The following is a 17588-nucleotide window of genomic DNA, read 5'->3' as shown; positions in this document are numbered from 1 at the left end:
ATCTTAGAAGCCAAGAGTAAGTAACGTGAATATATCGCTGGCCAATACTCTGGCTTGATTATCAAGTATCGAATCGTTATAATGACTTATAATATTCAGTCTTAGAAGCCAAGAGTAAGTAATGTGAATATATCGCAAGCCAATACTCTGGCTTGGCTATCAGGTATCGAATCCAAATTTCAAATCTTGGGTATTGATTTTTATACTGACTTTAATTGAATTTTACAAATTTAATACCAATTTTTAAGTTTTTGTATAATAAATTCTTAAATCTAGATTTTGTATTTAAGAGATTAGTGACATTTTGTTATAAAATTAAGAACTCATTTATACCAAATTAAGGTTTAATTTCTATTACCCATAAATTTATTTTATATTTAATTACAGTTTACTATTTAGAAATTTAATAAATATTTTTAAGGTTAAAAAATTTAAAATTTGAGAAAATAAACTTCTAACATAACCTAATCTAATGTAGCTCCTAAGTTAAAAGCTTTATGAAATCCATTTGTATTTTCTAATAAATTTTATATTTAACTACAGTTTACTATTTAGAAATTTAATAAATATAATTTTTCTCAAATTTAAAAAATTTAAGAAAAATTATATAATTGAATAGTTGGAATAATTAAGTTAAATACGCTATACTCTCAAATAAACAATTAGATGTCTACCTCGAGTAGGTACGAAAATAGCCACAAGAAAAAAAAAAAAAAATCATTCTTGCCGTATTAAAAAATTAATTTTGAATAATTAAAGGCAGTAGTTTCAAATATGATAATAATAATTTTAAACATTTTAAAATTATATTTTGTTAAAAAAAATAATATAAGAATAAGAAAGTATTATTATAGGTTGAATAATTGAGAATAGAATAGTGACATAATTTAAGGGAAAATTGAGATATTAAAACTTAGGCATTGGATGGCTTAGGGGTATTAATTTTGTCACCCACCAAACATGTCCCCCATTAATCCACGTGGGATTCCTTTGGCTGCAATCCATATTATCCCTATGTCATTTAACCAAGATAAGATAAGATGTATATACTTCAATTAAATATTTTACCCTAATTTATAACAATTAAAAAAAATTAAAAAGACTAAATTTCTACGAGATTATAAATAAAATACATAATTAATCTATGGAGTCAGATTTCTTTCGTTAGCTAAACGAAGTTGTTCCCGGACCCTGTCAAATATCCATCTCACCTTACCTCTTTCATTACATACAGTAGGGAGGAAATACTACGTCTTAATATTGAAATTTTAAATACTTTTAAAAATATTTTTTAAAACTAATATATTTTAAATATATTTAATTCAAATGTGCACAAAACAATAACGTGCGTATTCAAATTTTTAACATTTTATAACTGTTTAAGCTCATCGTTAGCATTTGACAAGTTACGTATCGTTGTCAGACTCACAATTTTAAAAAATATCTATTAGGGAAAGATTTTCAAATCTCTCAGTCCACCATTTTGGAGCTAGCGTCCTAATTGACACACTGTTCGGTGTTTACTGTCAGTCTCACAGTATTAAAACGCATCCTCGCTGATGCACCACTCGGTGTCTGGTCTAATACCATTTGTAACAGTCCAAAGACCACCACTAACAAATATTGTCCGTTTTGGCCCTCAACCTCACGGTTTCAAAATGTCATATTGCCGAATGTCTGGCTTTAATACCATTTGTAACACCCAAGTCCATTACTAGTAGATATTGTCTGCCTTGACTTGTTACGGTTTTAAAACGCGTCTATTAGGGAGAGATTTCCATATCTCACAATCTACCTCTTTCGAAACTTAGCATCCTCACTGACACACCATTCAGTGTCTAATGTCAACCTTACAATATTAAAACGTGTTTATTAAGAAGAGATTTCCACACCTTTATTTGTTTCCCCATTTCCAACCAATGTTAGATCTCACAATCTACCCTCTTGGGAGCCGAACGTACTCATTGACACACCGCTCGACGTTTGGCTACAATATCATTTGTAATAGCACAAAGGCCACTACTAGCAAATATTGTCTGTTTTAGCCCTCAGCCACACGGTTTCAAAATGACACATCGTCTCATATCTAGCTTTGATACCATTTGTAACACCCAAGTCCACTACTAGTAGATATTGTCCGCTTTGACCTGTTACGATTTTCAAACGCATCTATTAGGGAGATGTTTTCACACATGTATAAGAAATATTTCGTTCCCCTCTCCAACCGATATGGAATCTCACACCTCTTGATCGAAGAGATATATACTCTAATCAATTGAACTATATTCAAGTTGACTTGATTTATATAATTATTTAAATAAATTTCATCCTTCCTCGCCGATCACAACCTCATCGTCAATAGTATGTGGTTGGTAGGTGGAGGATGGTTGATTCAATGCATACATAATTAGAATAATTGCTAATGTAACATCATATTATATGAGCATATTGTGTAATGTTTTTCTTGATTTCTAACCACCAATGAAGTTGTCATATAATAATTGAAGAGTTGTTGTTGTGTCATATGTGACAATAATTAACAAATAATTATTTTAAGAAATAAAACCATATCAATTAGTCTATAATTAATTTTGTAGTTTCATAAATTTATGCATAATTGAATGTATCTTATTCGTCTTCCAATTATTTTATATATCTATAAACGAGCGTTATTATTCAACATAGGTCAGAGAAATTCTCGTCTTTTCATTTATTAAAATGGTCCATTTCGAGTTCTACAATTAATATTCTAATTGTGATTTATAAGTTTTAAATTGCTCTATTTTTTTATTAAGGCACCGTTGACGGGACATTTAGAAAAACTTTTTTTTTTCTTCTCGTTGTGTCTCTTACTATAATAACTAGACATGGTACAAAGGTTCAAATGGAGAAGAAGAAAAAACGTGCAACCATGTGTATAAGACCTTACAACTCAAACTCTCTCGAGAAGACCTTAATCGAGTCCTTTAAAGCATTACATGAAAAATCTGAGTTACGGTCAATATTTTTAGTCATAGTACAATCTCGAGTAAAAATAATAAGAAATTAAAAAAAAAAAAAAAAACGCCAATCCTACCTTTATAGAAATGACCCAAAAATGAACCGTGAGAAACTTATATTAACCCCTAATTCAGTTTTTTCACGTGATATTTTAATATGCATAAAATTTTTATTTTCATTCAAAATCGTTTAGAAAATATTTTTATATGCCTTCAATAAATTCTAAAATATATATATATATATATATATAAAATTTAGCAAGGTTAATTAATAGATAATCGAGCTTAATTTAGTGCAAAACTCAGATTTTATATTGTTTTTGTTAGTTAAAATAGTTTTTTTTTTTAAATTGAAAATTTATAAAACGAATTGGGCCCAGATGTATCGAATTGGGTTGGGCCGGGCACTGTAATTATTCCAAGGCCCAATGTGATTCAATTTGCTTTATAATATATAATTGTATTTAAATATATATATTTTTTTGGAAGTAAATAAAAATAAATATCTTAAAAATGTGATTGGTCGATGACTCCTAAGAGAGTTTCTAATGAAATGGTTTGTAATTACACTTGATATGTATGATCCATAGAAACTATTAAAAACATTGTTTTTATCGGGGTCAACTGAGTCGAGTTGAACGTATGTTGGTTTACTTGTTTAAAATGGAAGCGAGCTCTCATACTTCTAATGGTCTTCCCCAACACATGTGTCGGGATCTTACTAGAGGTCAACTATGTCAGCGAGAGATCTGTTGAGTGCCTCGAACTATAAGTGAGTTTGGAGAATGGAGGGAGATGCATTCCCATATCGATTAAAAACATCAATTTTTAGTACAAAGTGAGATGGTAAATGCAATTTTCTTCAATGACTTAATTCTCGAACAAAATGTTATTAATTATTAAGACTATGTTATTATGGTTTTTTTTTTTAGTTTTATTTCATTCACTAAATATTTTTAAATTTTAATTATTATTATTATTATTATTTATTTTTATTTTTTTTGCAGAAAACCTTTTGAATAAGTAAAAAATCTAAAGCTAGTGTATTAATATATGTGTGTGTATATAGAATAAATTAACGGAAATATTTCTAAACTTTAGAAAGTTCAATAATTCACATAAATGTTAAAAAAAAAATTAAAAATATTATTTCGATCGAGAACTAATTATAAAAATATTTTTAATTAATTTTTTGTTTTTTAAAAAGTTTAAAAAGCTATAATAGGAAAGTTTAAGAGTTATTTTTTAAATAATCGTATTATTTTAAATAATTTGAAAATGATTTTTTATTTTTGCTAATTACAGCTATGGGCGTAATCCGAACCCAGATAAAACGGTGCGGAGCCGCGAAATCTTAGTTCTTCCGCTCCCCTCCGTCCGTCCCGTAAGAGAGCAAAATTTGGAAAGAATCGCCCTTCCATTAAGTTTCTGACCTCGTCTCCCCCATTTCTTCGCATTGGGTTCTGAATTTTGCATCGTTCTTCTCCTAATTCATCATGGCCAACGCCGAAAACCTTGAGGAATCCAGCCCCCTTCTCGGCAAGGTCGTTGAAAATGAGGATGAGAAGGATACCCATCGCACCTCCACCGCGGCTAAGCCCGAAGCGGTGCCTCCGCCGTCTCCTGTTCGGAAAGATGCCTCGGAGGAGAATAAGGGCAGCGGTGGCGATTATGGATGGACCGCCGATGGGCTGCCTGTTGATGGCAGTGTGGTCGGCGAGCCGGTTGGTCGGCCTCAATGGGAAACTGGTCTCTGCGCTTGTCTCGGTCGCCACGATGAGTTCTGCAGCAGCGATCTTGAAGTTTGTAAGCTTCCTTCTTTTTATTGTTATTGGAATTGAGTTTTTTCTGTGAGTTTAGGTTTTTTGATTCGGTGATCCTTTATCTTTGATTTTTGGGGTTTGTGATTGCATCCGAGAGGAAATTTCTTTATCCTCGACGATTCAATATGATGATTCTCACCAATTTGAATCCGATCGTCCTCTAATTCCAACAATTTTCAATCGGTTCCCCTATTTTTGTAGTTTTTGATTAATGATCTTATAGAGATTAATCAGATGATAAGGATGCCTGATTATGAAATCATGTGAACCGTAGCGCATCCTCATGATGATCATTGAACTCTTAGGGGATTTACCTTGATCATTGAACTCTTAGCTCATCCTAGGTAGTATTGTGTATTTCTTGAAATAGAGTTTCAGAAAAGATCTGGGCTATGCAGAATTGCTTCCTTCTCTAATACAATGCTACCATTTCTATAGGCAGCTATAGGCAGTAAAGGATGTTTAGCTGAATTTTCTGTCCATAACCAGCTGTTTCATACCAGTTGAAATAAACAAGTCTTTAATGTTGTTTATAAAGTTCAAAAGTCTTCCACCTCATTAAATACCCAAGTCTAATTCTTGGTGTCATCAATGACTCAAATTGCATTTAAATAAATGCCAGCATTTTCTTGGTTGCCATGTTTGACTGATCTCTTTCTTCATGGGGGAGAAGAAGGGGCTGACCCTATGGCTAAGACTTGTGGTCTCTATATAACACCTAATCAGAGGTGCGTTTGAATCTTCAAGTGAGGCAATAAGGAAATCCTTCATGTCTCCAATGTGGGGTGGATGTGGAGTTCAAATAAAAAAAGACATTTACGCAAGGTAATTGATAGTCATCCTATTGGTGAACTAGGCACCCACCCCTCTCATTCGAGTTGGGAATAGAACTGTGGCTTATTCGGCCCTATAAAATGAAAGGGCTACGAACCTTTCGACAACGAGTTCAGTCGAATAGCATAATGAGTCTAAGGGTCACCGATGTCAGAATCACATTTGACATCTAAGGAAGGTAAGTTCGGGAACACTGTGAGAAGAGGGAAGGCAAAAGAGAAACATTCCTTGAAGGCATACAATGTTCTTGCAAGAAATTGCTGCATCCCACCAAAAAGAAAGGGGTGGGTGAGTGGAGGGGGTGGGAGAAGGAAGAGGCGAAAGCAAAACCATCCTTGCAATCAATATAAAAAGGATGTTATATTCCACATCAATTGGAGATGGAATCGAAACATTCTTTATAAGGGTGTGGAAACCTCCCCCTGGCAGACGTGTTTTAAAACATTGAGGGGAAGCCCGGGCAGGAAAAATGCAAAGAGGACAATACCTGCTAACGATGGACTTGAGCTGTTACAAAAGAAACCCACGACAATGAAATTAGTAGCTCATTTTTTGTATGGGAAGTGATGAAAATGTGAAGAAACTGAAATGAAATTAGAGAGAATAAGGGAAAGCAACTAACAATGACTGTTTGTAGGTCTTCTTGGAAGTGTGGCTCCTTGTATGCTGTATGGAAGCAATGCAGAGAGACTTGGGACTACTCCTGGGACATTTGCAAACCATTGCATGTCATATTCTGGTCTCTACTTAATTGGAACCTCTTTCTTTGGCTGGAACTGCCTTGCTCCATGGTTTACGTTCCCCTCCCGTATCCGTATCCGCCGAACGTTCAATCTAGAGGCAAGTTAAACCTACTTCTTTGTTATCTGTATCCATTCTTAACACTAAATCTTGGCTTCTGATTTGAAACCACTTGATTTGATATGCTGATGGAACAGGGTAACTGCGAGGCGTTTCATAGGTCATGTGGCTGTTGCGGACTCTGTGTCGAAGACGAAGTTCAGCGTGAGCAGTGTGAATCTGTCTGCGACTTTGCAACTCACGTCTTGTGCCACACGTGTGCACTTTGCCAGGAAGGCCGTGAACTCCGTCGAAGGATGCATCACCCCGGGTTCAATGCTCGTCCCGTGTTAGTCATGATCCCACCTACCGAACAGAACATGGGGCGTGGAGTCTGAGATCCTCATCCTGCTTCATCTTTCATGTTATGTTACAGTGGTTGGTGCCTTTCTGCTGAATCTGCATGAAAACTATATAAGTGAAAAGAAAATATACAGTGACGAGGTTTTGTATGAATGAGACGGCATGTCATATTTGTGGATAATATACTGCTCTTTTATGCATAGAATATGTATGTTGAAAATATTGGTGAGGATGAATGTTTCGATTTGTATGTTTCTTTTATCATTTGAACTCATAAATTTAAAACTATACTTTATGGCCAAATGTTTCTTTCTTTTTTAGTAATGGTGGCTGTATCAGAGGTGAAGATGAAGGGAGATTACTTTGGTGAAGATAGAAGAAGATATTAACTTTTGAGGTCCCAAATAATTTTTTTTTTCTTAAACCAAACTGGTTTATTAATAACTGTCTTTTTTCTTTAAACAATACATAATGAAAATAATGAAAAGATCGATAATTGAAAGCTTGTTTTATGATTTTCAAGGTTTCGAGCCTCTTATTATTCGTTGAGAGTATTTAATTTCATCATCGCAAAATCTATTCTCCATATACATGTGTATATATGTTAAAAGACAAATGTCACACAAATGTCATAACCTAATTTTTGAGGTTACGAGAAATCAGACAATGAAATAAACACAAACAAAACAGAATTAAAATGAAATTTACCTCGGTGTAAAAGACATTGCATAGTTAGACATTTCAAGTTATTTTACAAACCGAAAAAAGACGTTCCAAGTTATTTACAACCGGAAAAAAGACATTCCAAATTATTTATAAACGGGAAAAAAGACATTTCAAGTTATTTATAAACGGGGAAAAAGACGTTTCAAGAAAAAAAAAACATTTCAAGTTTGAGATATTTCAAATTATTTACAAATGGAAAAAAGACATTAAGAGTTATTAACAAACGAGAAAAAAGAACACCAACACAGAATACAAAAGAATATAAAATCAACCCCAAAATATCTAATGGATCGCTCTCAATCCTCCTAATCATTTTATTATCCAATGGATCTCTCTCAATCCTCCTAATTTAGAAAGATAGAACAGCATAACATATCATATAAACTATGTTCTTATTCATATTTCTCATCTCTACGGATGCAAGGGACGATAAACTTCTAGTTGGGATGTTTAGATTTTAACGAACTGAACAGCATAAACAAAACAACTCTTCAAACACTGAAATCCACGGGAAGAACTTGTTGGTTCAAACAAGAAAAACAAAAAAACAAGAACACAACGTCTACTACTACTACAACAACAACAACTACTAGGCTATTACTCTCCAGGAGCCGAAATACCTTGCTTCAATCTCTCCCTCTTCATCTTCTTCTTTGAAACTGGTTTCTTCCTTTTTTGAGGGAGTGTATTCTGCGCATACACGTACAGAGCGTAATTCCCAGCAAGGAAGGCCAATAACAGTCCCCCCACTACAAGCAGCACAATCAGCCCTGGATTGAATCCTCTTGCATCTGAGTCTCTAATCACGTTCCCCTGTGCACCATGGCCAATTTTAGCTTAGAATTCATCTGTGTTTTGAAATGGGTGAACAACTTGTAAACAATAAGCATAATTTTCAAAATCAGGAAAGCAAAAACAAAATGTTCATCAAAAAGGCCATTAACAACAAGTGTTCGAGCCCAATTATGATGGATAATGTCCCATTTCTGACTTGTGAATGTATCAGATTAAGAGAATCTTTTCCATGATTGTTCCACTTAAATACGAAGAATATCCACTATATTAACTCGTAGGGTACAGGTAAATTGGCTTCAAAACTCGAGTTAGATAGATCAATAGCAGGGAGAGGAGATCTACTGTAGCCTAGTACTCGGACTAATCGTTAATCTGATTATTAGCAATGAAAGATGCTGAGGATAACACATCAGAATCAGAGATGTATGGAACATTCTCTAATTTAACAATATCAAAACAGGTCAGGACAATTATTCTTGTCAACTGAAAAGGAACAATTCCACAATCCTCCAATTTTAAGTTCGGTCATAAAAGTAGGACGAAATTAACAAATTCATGTAGCATCCTGAAATTTCAAAGAATTTTAAAAAAGAAGTGTAGTTTTTGAAATCATGCATTCTCATCGTCCTCGATTCAGTTGCATGAACAAACTGAAAAAGAAATTCCACATTTGCATAGAATTAACCAAGAAAATTAAATATTTAAAAAGAAATGAAACTCTCATCAAACCGAAAACAATCTATAAGGTTACTCGGAGCAGATCCCTCAAAAAAATCAACAACATTGTTTGCAAAGACGATCAGACCTGAAGAACGAATTTAAAAAAATGAGATCAAATCCGAACAGAAAACCTCGGTGAATATAGGTAAACTATCAAAGTAAACACAGAGAAGCATCTGCAAATGAAAATCTCGAAAGAAGGAGCTGCATTAACAGAGATCTTAGATTAGGCGGCAAAGTAGAGAGAAGAAAAGAAATGACATCGGGATAGTAGTACCATGCGATTGACGGCCGGCGGAACCTTGTCACCGAAATCGAAGTCGTCTTCCATGGCTGAAATTCAGAAGCTTAGAGATGGGCTTGAGTTCTGCTCCTGTTAATAGTTCTGTGCTACAACGATGAACCGCAGAAGCTTCCAGAAAAATACAAAAAAGTAGCGGATTACATGAAAATGACGAATTGTGGGTTTAGGCTATTCCGCCCACGGACTTCGAAACGACGCCGTACTCAAATTTTGCATTTTCTTTACCCCAAATGTTTTTAACTTTCTCAAATCTTTAAATATATATATATATATATATATGACTTCCTTTGAAATGAGTTTTTCAAGAACAATATCGGACAATATGGATGTGTTAGTATTGCGCTCCAGCCCATGTGTTGAATGTTAGATTATACACCTGCTATCTAAAACGTATATCGTTAATGGTTTAACATAGACATGTGAGAGTTCAATGCTCGAAAGAATCCGAATCAATAGATGTTCGGGATATATTGATGAGATGATCGACACATGGGTCAGCTCCTAACGGATGTGTTCGAGCAAACTTAGATGGCGATGTGTCCCGAGACATGGGACGACAACACAATGCATGGTTCGTGTTATTGCGAATCAAGATGAGAATAAGATGCGACGTTGTTGTGTCACAATGATTGAACGTGTACGCACGAACAACATGTGTGCCCGAATAAATTTGGATTTCGGACAATCGATGTTCAATTGGCGAATACAAACTTTATTGACAGTCCGAAGAGACATAAAACCATTGTGAAAATAGCATATAATTTAATTTTATAGTTTTATGGTCATTGAATTCTCACGTTCCTTTTTAAAATAGTTTTTTTTTTTTTTTTTAATTCAAAATATTTTTAAAACACGTCAAAAAGTGGCTCCAAAGGACTCCAAATTGATTTTTATGTGTTGTTTCTAAATATCAATTTTGTTTTATTTTAAAAAGATAATAAAAATATATGATAAATTTGCGTTTATTTTTTTTATTTAAAAAGTAAAACTCTTCTCTATTTTGTCAAATCTTCAATTATTTTTTATTTTTCTTATCTTACAAAGTAAGTGGAGTGTTTCTTATTTTTTTTATTTTAGAATTTTTAAAAGTGTTAAATGCAAAATTATTTCTAATGTCATTGTTTATTCTCTAAATAGTCCAAATTCAAAAAAATAAAATAAAAAGTTATTTTTAAAAAAAAAATAAGTTGGAGAATAAATTTATAGTTTGTTTTAGAAATTTTAGTAAGTAAATTTAAAACAAAAGGGCATTTGGTCTAGTGGTATGATTCTCGCTTAGGGTGCGAGAGGTCCCGAGTTCAATTCTCGGAATGCCCCCAATAATTATCATTTTTGCAATTTGATTTGTTTGTTTTTTTATTAAAAAATAACTTTATTAAAACTGGGCATTTGGTCTAGTGGTATGATTCTCGCTTAGGGTGCGAGAGGTCCCGAGTTCAATTCTCGGAATGCCCCCAAGAATTATCTTTTCTGCAATTTAATTTATGTTTGTTTATTTTTTTAAAAATAACTTCATTAAAATTGGTCATTTGGTTTGGTGGTATAAATTTTGCTTATGGTGTGAGAGGTCTTGAGTTCAATTCTCAGCCCTACAAAATAAAATTCTTTTATGCAATTTCTTTACGGGCTCTATCCTCTATCTGCATTTGAGATCTTTCTTGCCTAAGTAATTTTATCTCTAACATTTTTTTCTTTTTAAGAACTCGAACATTTCTGTTGTTAAACTTGCTCGAGAATACTATTAATTAATTATAATTTTCATCTATATTCACTTTAATTCTAAAAGTGGGTAAGGCGAGAAGTATAATCTCCGTTCATGTCTCAATTTTTTTAGCTCAACGACGTTGAATCTTTCCTTTCTTAGTCTTGATCAAGAATATATATCAACTATTACTGATCTATGCTCACTTTAATTCTAGAAGTAGGTCGGGTAAGAAATATAACCCTTGTCCCCAATCTCATTTAGGTTATGAGGAAAATCTTTCTCCACTATCTCTCAACTTCTCGTTTAACTCTACAGATTAAATGGATATTTATTGGCGGTATCATCATTTTGAATATGTTAGGGTTTGTTTACGTCAAGAACTTTGGTCTTTTTCATTTAAATCGTTCTCCGAGTTTAAAATTTAATAACTTTGAAAAAAAAATGAAATGGACCCATTTTAAATTATTTTATAATTTGCAGGTAGAAATGTCTGTTTAGCTTAGGGTCGGGACCTTGTAATGATCCGTTGAAGAATGAGAGTAAGAAGAGGGGAGAAATTTCTCCTTATTAACTAAACGGAGTCGAGAACAAAGATTATATTCTTGTCCCAATCCCCATAAATATTAAAAACTATGTTGTAATATTGAAATTTAATTTTCTAGAAATTAGTTTGAACGTTATATTACATTTTTCTTACGCAATATATATTTTAAAAAATGGAAATTATACCTTAAATCTTTAATGAATAATTTTATTAAAAAATGAAAAAAAAAATCCTTACACGAACCTAATTCCCATAGGTTCCCACAATTTACTGTACGAAAACCGTGTCCCAATCTAAGTGAAAATATATGAAGAATTTCAGAGAGAATAAATAGGAAGCGTGGATGGAGAAGGTTTCTCGGTCCCAACTCGACACCGAGCTAGTAAAAAAAAAAAAAAAAAACCGTTCCCTATATAAAATAAATTAAAAAATAAAAGAGAATAAGATATGATATAATGGCACCAAATGCATGAATTTAGGGATGTCTTGTTTTTATATATTTGTAATGGCATATGTTAATGTTTGATGGAAATCCAATTGCATGTTGCCAAAAACTTATTATTCTTTTCATTATTATTTTACTTTATTTTTTAATTAATTTCTCTCTTTTATCCCTAATTATTTCTCTTTAATAATTAGTGACCTTAATTTCAAAATTACTGGATTAAACCCTAATCCAAATTAATTTGTCTACAAATATAAAATAATCACTAAATCATTTAAATATAAAATTTTCAATGGGCCCCCAAAAATTGTTGATTTTATCACATGGACAAAGATATATGACACAATTTATGAGTAATTATGGGGTTAAAATTAAATATTCTGTATTATAAGGGGCGGGGTTAAAATTAAATATTCTGTATTATAAGGGGCATTAAGAAAATAAAGTTACCTTTCTCTTAATATCTGGTCTATTTCTAATATGTCCCTAAACTTTTTTAAAAATTTTAATAAATCTCAACACTAAAAATTGAAAAATAAACCTCCAAAATTTTGGAATAGATTACCTTGATGATCAAATCAATCATAAAAAAAAAAAATCGTTTTTAAACTTTAATAGCTTGATTAAAGCTACTTAAATGACTCTAGTGTCCAATCTGAACACAAGAAATGCAAAATAAACAAGCTCGTGGCTTAGTCGATATTGTCTTCTTTGGGCTTTTCCTTTGGGACTTTTCCTTTGTTTAAAACGCATCTGCCAATAAAATGTTTTCATAGTTTTATAAAGAGTTTTTGATTCTCCTCTCCAACGGAAGTGAGATCGTGGGATCGTTGAATCTCATAGTAATACAAATTGTTAGTTAATGTGGTAGAAATTTATGGAATTTTAGGGTTAAGGGAAAATGAAATGATGGAAGTTTGCAGAGAAAGAACAGTAGAAATGAGGAAGCAGAGGCGTTGGGTGAGTGTCACAGACACAGTCACAGTCACAGAGGTATCACGGATTGTCCTATCACTTTTGCATTGGGAAACCCTAACCCCAACGCCCTCTGTTTATGTGTATTTTTTACTCTAAAAGTTTGAAACTATTTGAATAGTTTTAGCATAGCTTTTGATTATGGGTTAATCATTCCATAAAGGCATCTAACTTTGCAAAGATTCTCTCTCTCTCTCTCTCTCTGTCTCTATTAGTCAACACACTCTTTTTTGGTCCGTAAAGTAAAACGTTGTTTGCGAGTTAACGTTCTCGCTAGTACACTGTTCGGTGTCTAGCTCTTATATCACCTGTTACGTCTCACGTCTTAGCCATTTCACACCCTTATAAGAAGAGAGTCATTTTTCTATCCAACTGATGTGAAATCTCACCATCCACCCCTTGTTGGGGAGAAACTTCACCCCCTTCTAAGGGGTGTTTTGTTTCACTCTCCAACCGATATAGGATCTCACAATTAACCCCCTGAAGAGCCCAACGCGTCTATTAAGAAGATATTTCACCCCCTTTAAGGACTGTTTTGTTTTCTTCTACAACTGATATGAGATCTCACAATCCACCTTTTGGGGGCCAACGTTTTCACTGACACACTGACACACTTATCGTCGTCAGCTTTACAGTTTTTAAAACGCATATGCTATGGAGAGGTATCCACACCCTTATAAGCAATGATTTGTTCTCCTCTCCACCGATGTGAGATCTCACAATTTCAATTATTGGGTGTGATGAGCCGGGATTTGGAAAAGGTTGATGGGAAAAATAATCAAGATTCATGGCACCGTTTAGCTACTAGGGATAAACGTTTTTCCACTTCTATTTCATTATCCGTTTAAACAGAGATTTCTCATCCTTGCCGAACTTAAACATACTCTCAAACTTTTGATTCGATATATGTATTTTAACCAAAATTCTTGTTTTTTTCCTTCTTCTTCCTTCATTTTTGCCTTAAAATATTGACCCATCTCAAGAAAATCAGAGATGGGGCAGCTAAATCTATGGATAAAGCTGAGGCATCTTGAAGATTGAGTACAGTAAGATAAAAGGGACTGCACGTAAGACTATGGCTGCAACAGTAACAGAGAGGGAACCAACTTTTTCAGAATCAAAATAGTAATAATAATAATGAATTAATTAAACATGAAAAATATTCCCTTTACTCATCATGGTTCTTGGAGATTTCTTTTTAAGCCAAACAGACCGCAGATAAATCCATTGTTCTTGTTGTTGTTCTTGTCCTTGTCCTTGTCCATACCATAATTGTTCAAACTTTTTCATCTTTTTCTCTTGATTTTGAGCTTCATCAAAACCAAACAAAATCAAACCCCCTTTGGTTTTCCTCTTTTTGTTTGTGAGCTTTGCTGATCATGTCTGAACAAAGCTCTCAACTTTATCATCTTCCTCATAACCCTAACCCTAACCCTAAAAAAAAGAGAAATTTGCCAGGAAAACCAGGTTTGTTCTTGATCTTAACATTTTCAGCTGATTTACTTCAAAATTCTCAATATCCATTTCAATTTTTTTTTTTTTTTAAAAAAAAAGATGGGATTTTGACAAATGGGTGTGTTTGATTACACAGATCCAGACGCCGAGGTGATTTCTTTATCGCCGAACGCTCTAATGGCGACGAACCGATTCATATGTGAGATATGCAACAAAGGGTTTCAAAGGGATCAGAACTTGCAGCTTCATAGAAGAGGGCATAATCTGCCATGGAAGCTTAGGCAGAGAAGCAACAAAGAGGTGAAGAAGAAGGTTTATATTTGCCCAGAAAAGTCTTGTGTTCATCATGATCCAGCTAGAGCACTTGGAGACCTGACTGGAATCAAGAAGCATTTTAGTAGAAAACATGGTGAGAAGAAATGGAAATGTGAGAAATGTTCTAAGAAATATGCTGTTCAATCTGATTGGAAAGCTCATTCTAAAACTTGTGGAACTCGAGAGTACAAATGTGACTGTGGAACACTCTTTTCCAGGTTTGGTCTTCGTTTTTATTTGCGTTTGTTCTTCAAAATTAGTATGATTACGTTACTTATTCTTCGTTTTTAGAACTAATCGAGACGTATCTTGTTAGTATAAGTAGTATGTTTCATTTTTTTTAAGCTTTTCTTAATCATACTATAATTTGAATCGCTCTCATTCAGATGTGGTATCGATTCAATCATGTGTCACACGTTGGATTCTTTGTCTCCTAGAAATCTTTCTCGGCTCCATAATTAGTTGGATGTTCAAATACTTATACCTATATCTACATTAACATTTCTATGTAACAGCTCATATCCACTTTTAGTGGATATTGTATGTTTTAGCCAATTATCTATAGCTGTCAGTCTCACAATTTTAAAATGTGTTTGTTGGAGAGAGGTTTCCACACCCTCGTTAGAGAGAGGTTTTCACACCTTTTAAGGAATGCTTTGTTCCTCTCTCTAATCGATGTGTAATCTCACAATCCACTCACTTGGAGGCCCAGCGTCCTCACTGTCACACCACCCAGTGTCTTGCTCTGATACCATTGTTACAGCCCAAGCCCATTACTACCAGATATTGTTCGCTTTAGCCCATTACCTATTGCCGTCAACCTCATGTTTTAAAATGCGTTTGTTAGGAAGAAGTTTCCTCACCCTTATAAGGAATGGTTTATTCCCCCATCCGCTCGGTGTCTGTCTCTAATACCATTTGTAATAGTTCAAGCCCCCGCTAACAGATATTGTTTGCTTCAGCCCGTTACCTATCGCTGCTAGTCTCATAATTTTAAAACGCTTATAACAAATGTTTTATTCCCCTCTTTAACATGCAACTGAAATTTTTGTTCATTTAATACCATTTTTAAAGGCATTTATTGATCCTGAGTTCAAAATTTATGATGTCCTACTAGAAATAAGCAATAAACATAGTCTTACTCTCTCTCTCTTGATAGGAAAGACAGCTTCATAACCCACAGAGCATTCTGCGACGCTCTAGCGGACGAAAGCGGCAGGCTAATCTCATCGGTAGCAGCAGCAGCAGCAGCCGCAGCAGCAAATTCAACCCCAAATTTCATTGCCAATTCACTCAACGAATCTCTCTTCAATTCCCAAGGCGGAATCTTTGTCCAATCAGACCATAATAACTTTCCCATCAACACCACCTTCCCTTTCCCCCAAATTCCACCCTCTAATCTCTTCCAAATCTCCAACCGAATTCTGGGTCTGAATAAAAACTCTTCAAAAACAGCCGTGAACCTCTCGTCGTTTTGCTCGGGCGGTAGTGGCGGTGGAGGGAAGTCAATTATCCCGATGTCGGCTACGGCATTGCTGCTGAAGGCGGCGCATTTCGGGTCTATGAAAAGTATTCCGTCGTTCTCTGGGAATAGTGTGGGAGTTATGAGTTCGTCTTCGAGTTCGTTTGATCAGAGCAAAGGGGAGTTGCAGCGAATGGGCTCCAATGGCGGAAATGGGAACGGGTTGAGGGATTTTTTGGGTACGAGGGAGAGAGAAGGGAATGGGAATGTGGAGTTGGTTTCGTTAATGGAGATGTCGAAATTTGGAAGCTCTATGAGCTCGGAGATGGGGTTGAGCGAGTTCATTGGGAATGCTCGGGGATGAGGAAAAAGTGTGAGATGTTCATTTGTCATGATGTGGTCGAGAAGCACGGTCAAATGTTAATATATAATAATATATAATAAAGTTTTGAGTGGATGGTTCGTAGAAATTAAAAATGAGTATAGCTAAGTGAAGTAAAACGTGTAAGCTTATGTCAATTGTTCGTCCTCGACGTGATGTCACGATCCAAAATTGAACCATTCATTTTCCTTGCTCCCATGGTCTCCTCTAGTTCTCGAAAGCAAGTGCTAAGTTAATGTCTCGGAACGGTTTGCCTCCATTTAGAAATGAAAATGATGTACTTATAGAAAACAAGGTAGTACATGTCATCATTTCAGTAAGAAGACAATAGGCTATGACCTTCACATGTTGACATACAAGGCAACAACCTTCAAGTGGCGTTCATCTGGCCATGTGAGAGCCAAGATAGGTAAGTGTCATGATGCGACTGAGGAGACAGTGCATCGTCCAACACACTAAGAAGAGTGTATGTTAAATCTAAGTTAAGGCATAAACAAGGTTGGAGAGAAAGAGGCAACACGATTGGCAAAGACAAGCTTGGAGAGGGCTAGGTAGACCCTGACCATAAACTCAGAAGTCAAGGTTTTGATATGAGGTTTGACATGATGTTTTATAGTTAAGTCCGTCTACCTGAAAGATGAAAGATTATCAAATTTGGTGTTAACCGAATATTCGATGGATGCTCCACGGGACCATATGACCGCTGGACAAAATGACATCTAGTCTAGAAAGATTTGAAATGTCTCAAAATGCACGATAGGATGAGCCATGGTGTCAACTCTCCACCATCCATGAATCCTACAGCTGAAGTGAGCTACCTCATGGTACATACGTATGTCACGGTATGGGTGAGCATTATGGAACGAGCGTCTCGAAGGACAGTATCGGACGACACGTGTGTGCCAATATTTCACTTCAACTCATGTGTCAGAAGTTGGTATATGCATTTGCTATCCGGTAC

At 34.7% G+C, this 17588-nt stretch overlaps 3 protein-coding genes and 2 non-coding genes across 5 annotated transcripts; 4 read left to right on the top strand and 1 right to left on the bottom strand.

Moving 5' to 3' along the window:
- Positions 1-4338: 4338 nt before the first annotated feature.
- On the top strand, positions 4339-7102 carry LOC111471125 (cell number regulator 8-like). The gene is made up of 3 exons (XM_023116811.1): positions 4339-4805; positions 6294-6496; positions 6595-7102. Exons 1-3 carry the CDS (start codon positions 4496-4498, stop codon positions 6832-6834), a joined length of 753 nt encoding a protein of 250 aa, XP_022972579.1. The 5' UTR covers positions 4339-4495; the 3' UTR covers positions 6835-7102.
- Positions 7103-7898: 796 nt separating this feature from the next.
- LOC111471126 (DNA-binding protein S1FA-like) lies at positions 7899-9501 on the bottom strand. Its single transcript, XM_023116813.1, has 2 exons — positions 9318-9501; positions 7899-8338 (listed from the first exon to the last, which is right to left on the bottom strand). The coding sequence occupies exons 1-2, from the start codon at positions 9369-9371 to the stop codon at positions 8123-8125; spliced, it is 270 nt and encodes an 89-aa protein (XP_022972581.1). The 5' UTR covers positions 9372-9501; the 3' UTR covers positions 7899-8122.
- A 1088-nt stretch (positions 9502-10589) lies between these two features.
- Positions 10590-10661, top strand: TRNAP-AGG. The gene has a single exon. It is a non-coding gene; the product is annotated as a tRNA-Pro (tRNA).
- A 66-nt stretch (positions 10662-10727) lies between these two features.
- On the top strand, positions 10728-10799 carry TRNAP-AGG. The gene has a single exon. It is a non-coding gene; the product is annotated as a tRNA-Pro (tRNA).
- Positions 10800-14247: 3448 nt separating this feature from the next.
- Positions 14248-16698, top strand: LOC111471124 (protein indeterminate-domain 9-like). The gene is made up of 3 exons (XM_023116810.1): positions 14248-14480; positions 14605-15001; positions 15943-16698. Exons 1-3 carry the CDS (start codon positions 14393-14395, stop codon positions 16607-16609), a joined length of 1152 nt encoding a protein of 383 aa, XP_022972578.1. The 5' UTR covers positions 14248-14392; the 3' UTR covers positions 16610-16698.
- The last annotated feature ends 890 nt before the right edge of the window (positions 16699-17588 follow it).

Source organism: Cucurbita maxima, unplaced genomic scaffold, assembly GCF_002738345.1.
Source record: "Cucurbita maxima cultivar Rimu unplaced genomic scaffold, Cmax_1.0 Cma_Scf00049, whole genome shotgun sequence".
NCBI classification, from domain to species: domain Eukaryota; kingdom Viridiplantae; phylum Streptophyta; class Magnoliopsida; order Cucurbitales; family Cucurbitaceae; genus Cucurbita; species Cucurbita maxima.
This window is presented reverse-complemented; position numbering and strand designations above follow the sequence as displayed.

Bases quoted from the DNA above. Each gene is read 5' to 3' on its own strand.
- LOC111471126 (XM_023116813.1), bottom strand. From the start codon at position 9,371: ATGGAAGACGACTTCGATTTCGGTGACAAGGTTCCGCCGGCCGTCAAT. The intron at 8,339-9,317 runs GTACTACTATCC...CATGGTGCACAG, and splicing joins CGCCGGCCGTCAATCGCATG to GGGAACGTGATTAGAGACTC.
- LOC111471124 (XM_023116810.1), top strand. From the start codon at position 14,393: ATGTCTGAACAAAGCTCTCAACTTTATCATCTTCCTCATAACCCTAAC. The intron at 14,481-14,604 runs GTTTGTTCTTGA...TTGATTACACAG, and splicing joins AAATTTGCCAGGAAAACCAG to ATCCAGACGCCGAGGTGATT. The intron at 15,002-15,942 runs GTTTGGTCTTCG...CTCTCTTGATAG, and splicing joins TGTGGAACACTCTTTTCCAG to GAAAGACAGCTTCATAACCC.
- LOC111471125 (XM_023116811.1), top strand. From the start codon at position 4,496: ATGGCCAACGCCGAAAACCTTGAGGAATCCAGCCCCCTTCTCGGCAAG. The intron at 4,806-6,293 runs GTAAGCTTCCTT...GACTGTTTGTAG, and splicing joins CAGCAGCGATCTTGAAGTTT to GTCTTCTTGGAAGTGTGGCT. The intron at 6,497-6,594 runs GCAAGTTAAACC...CTGATGGAACAG, and splicing joins GCCGAACGTTCAATCTAGAG to GGTAACTGCGAGGCGTTTCA.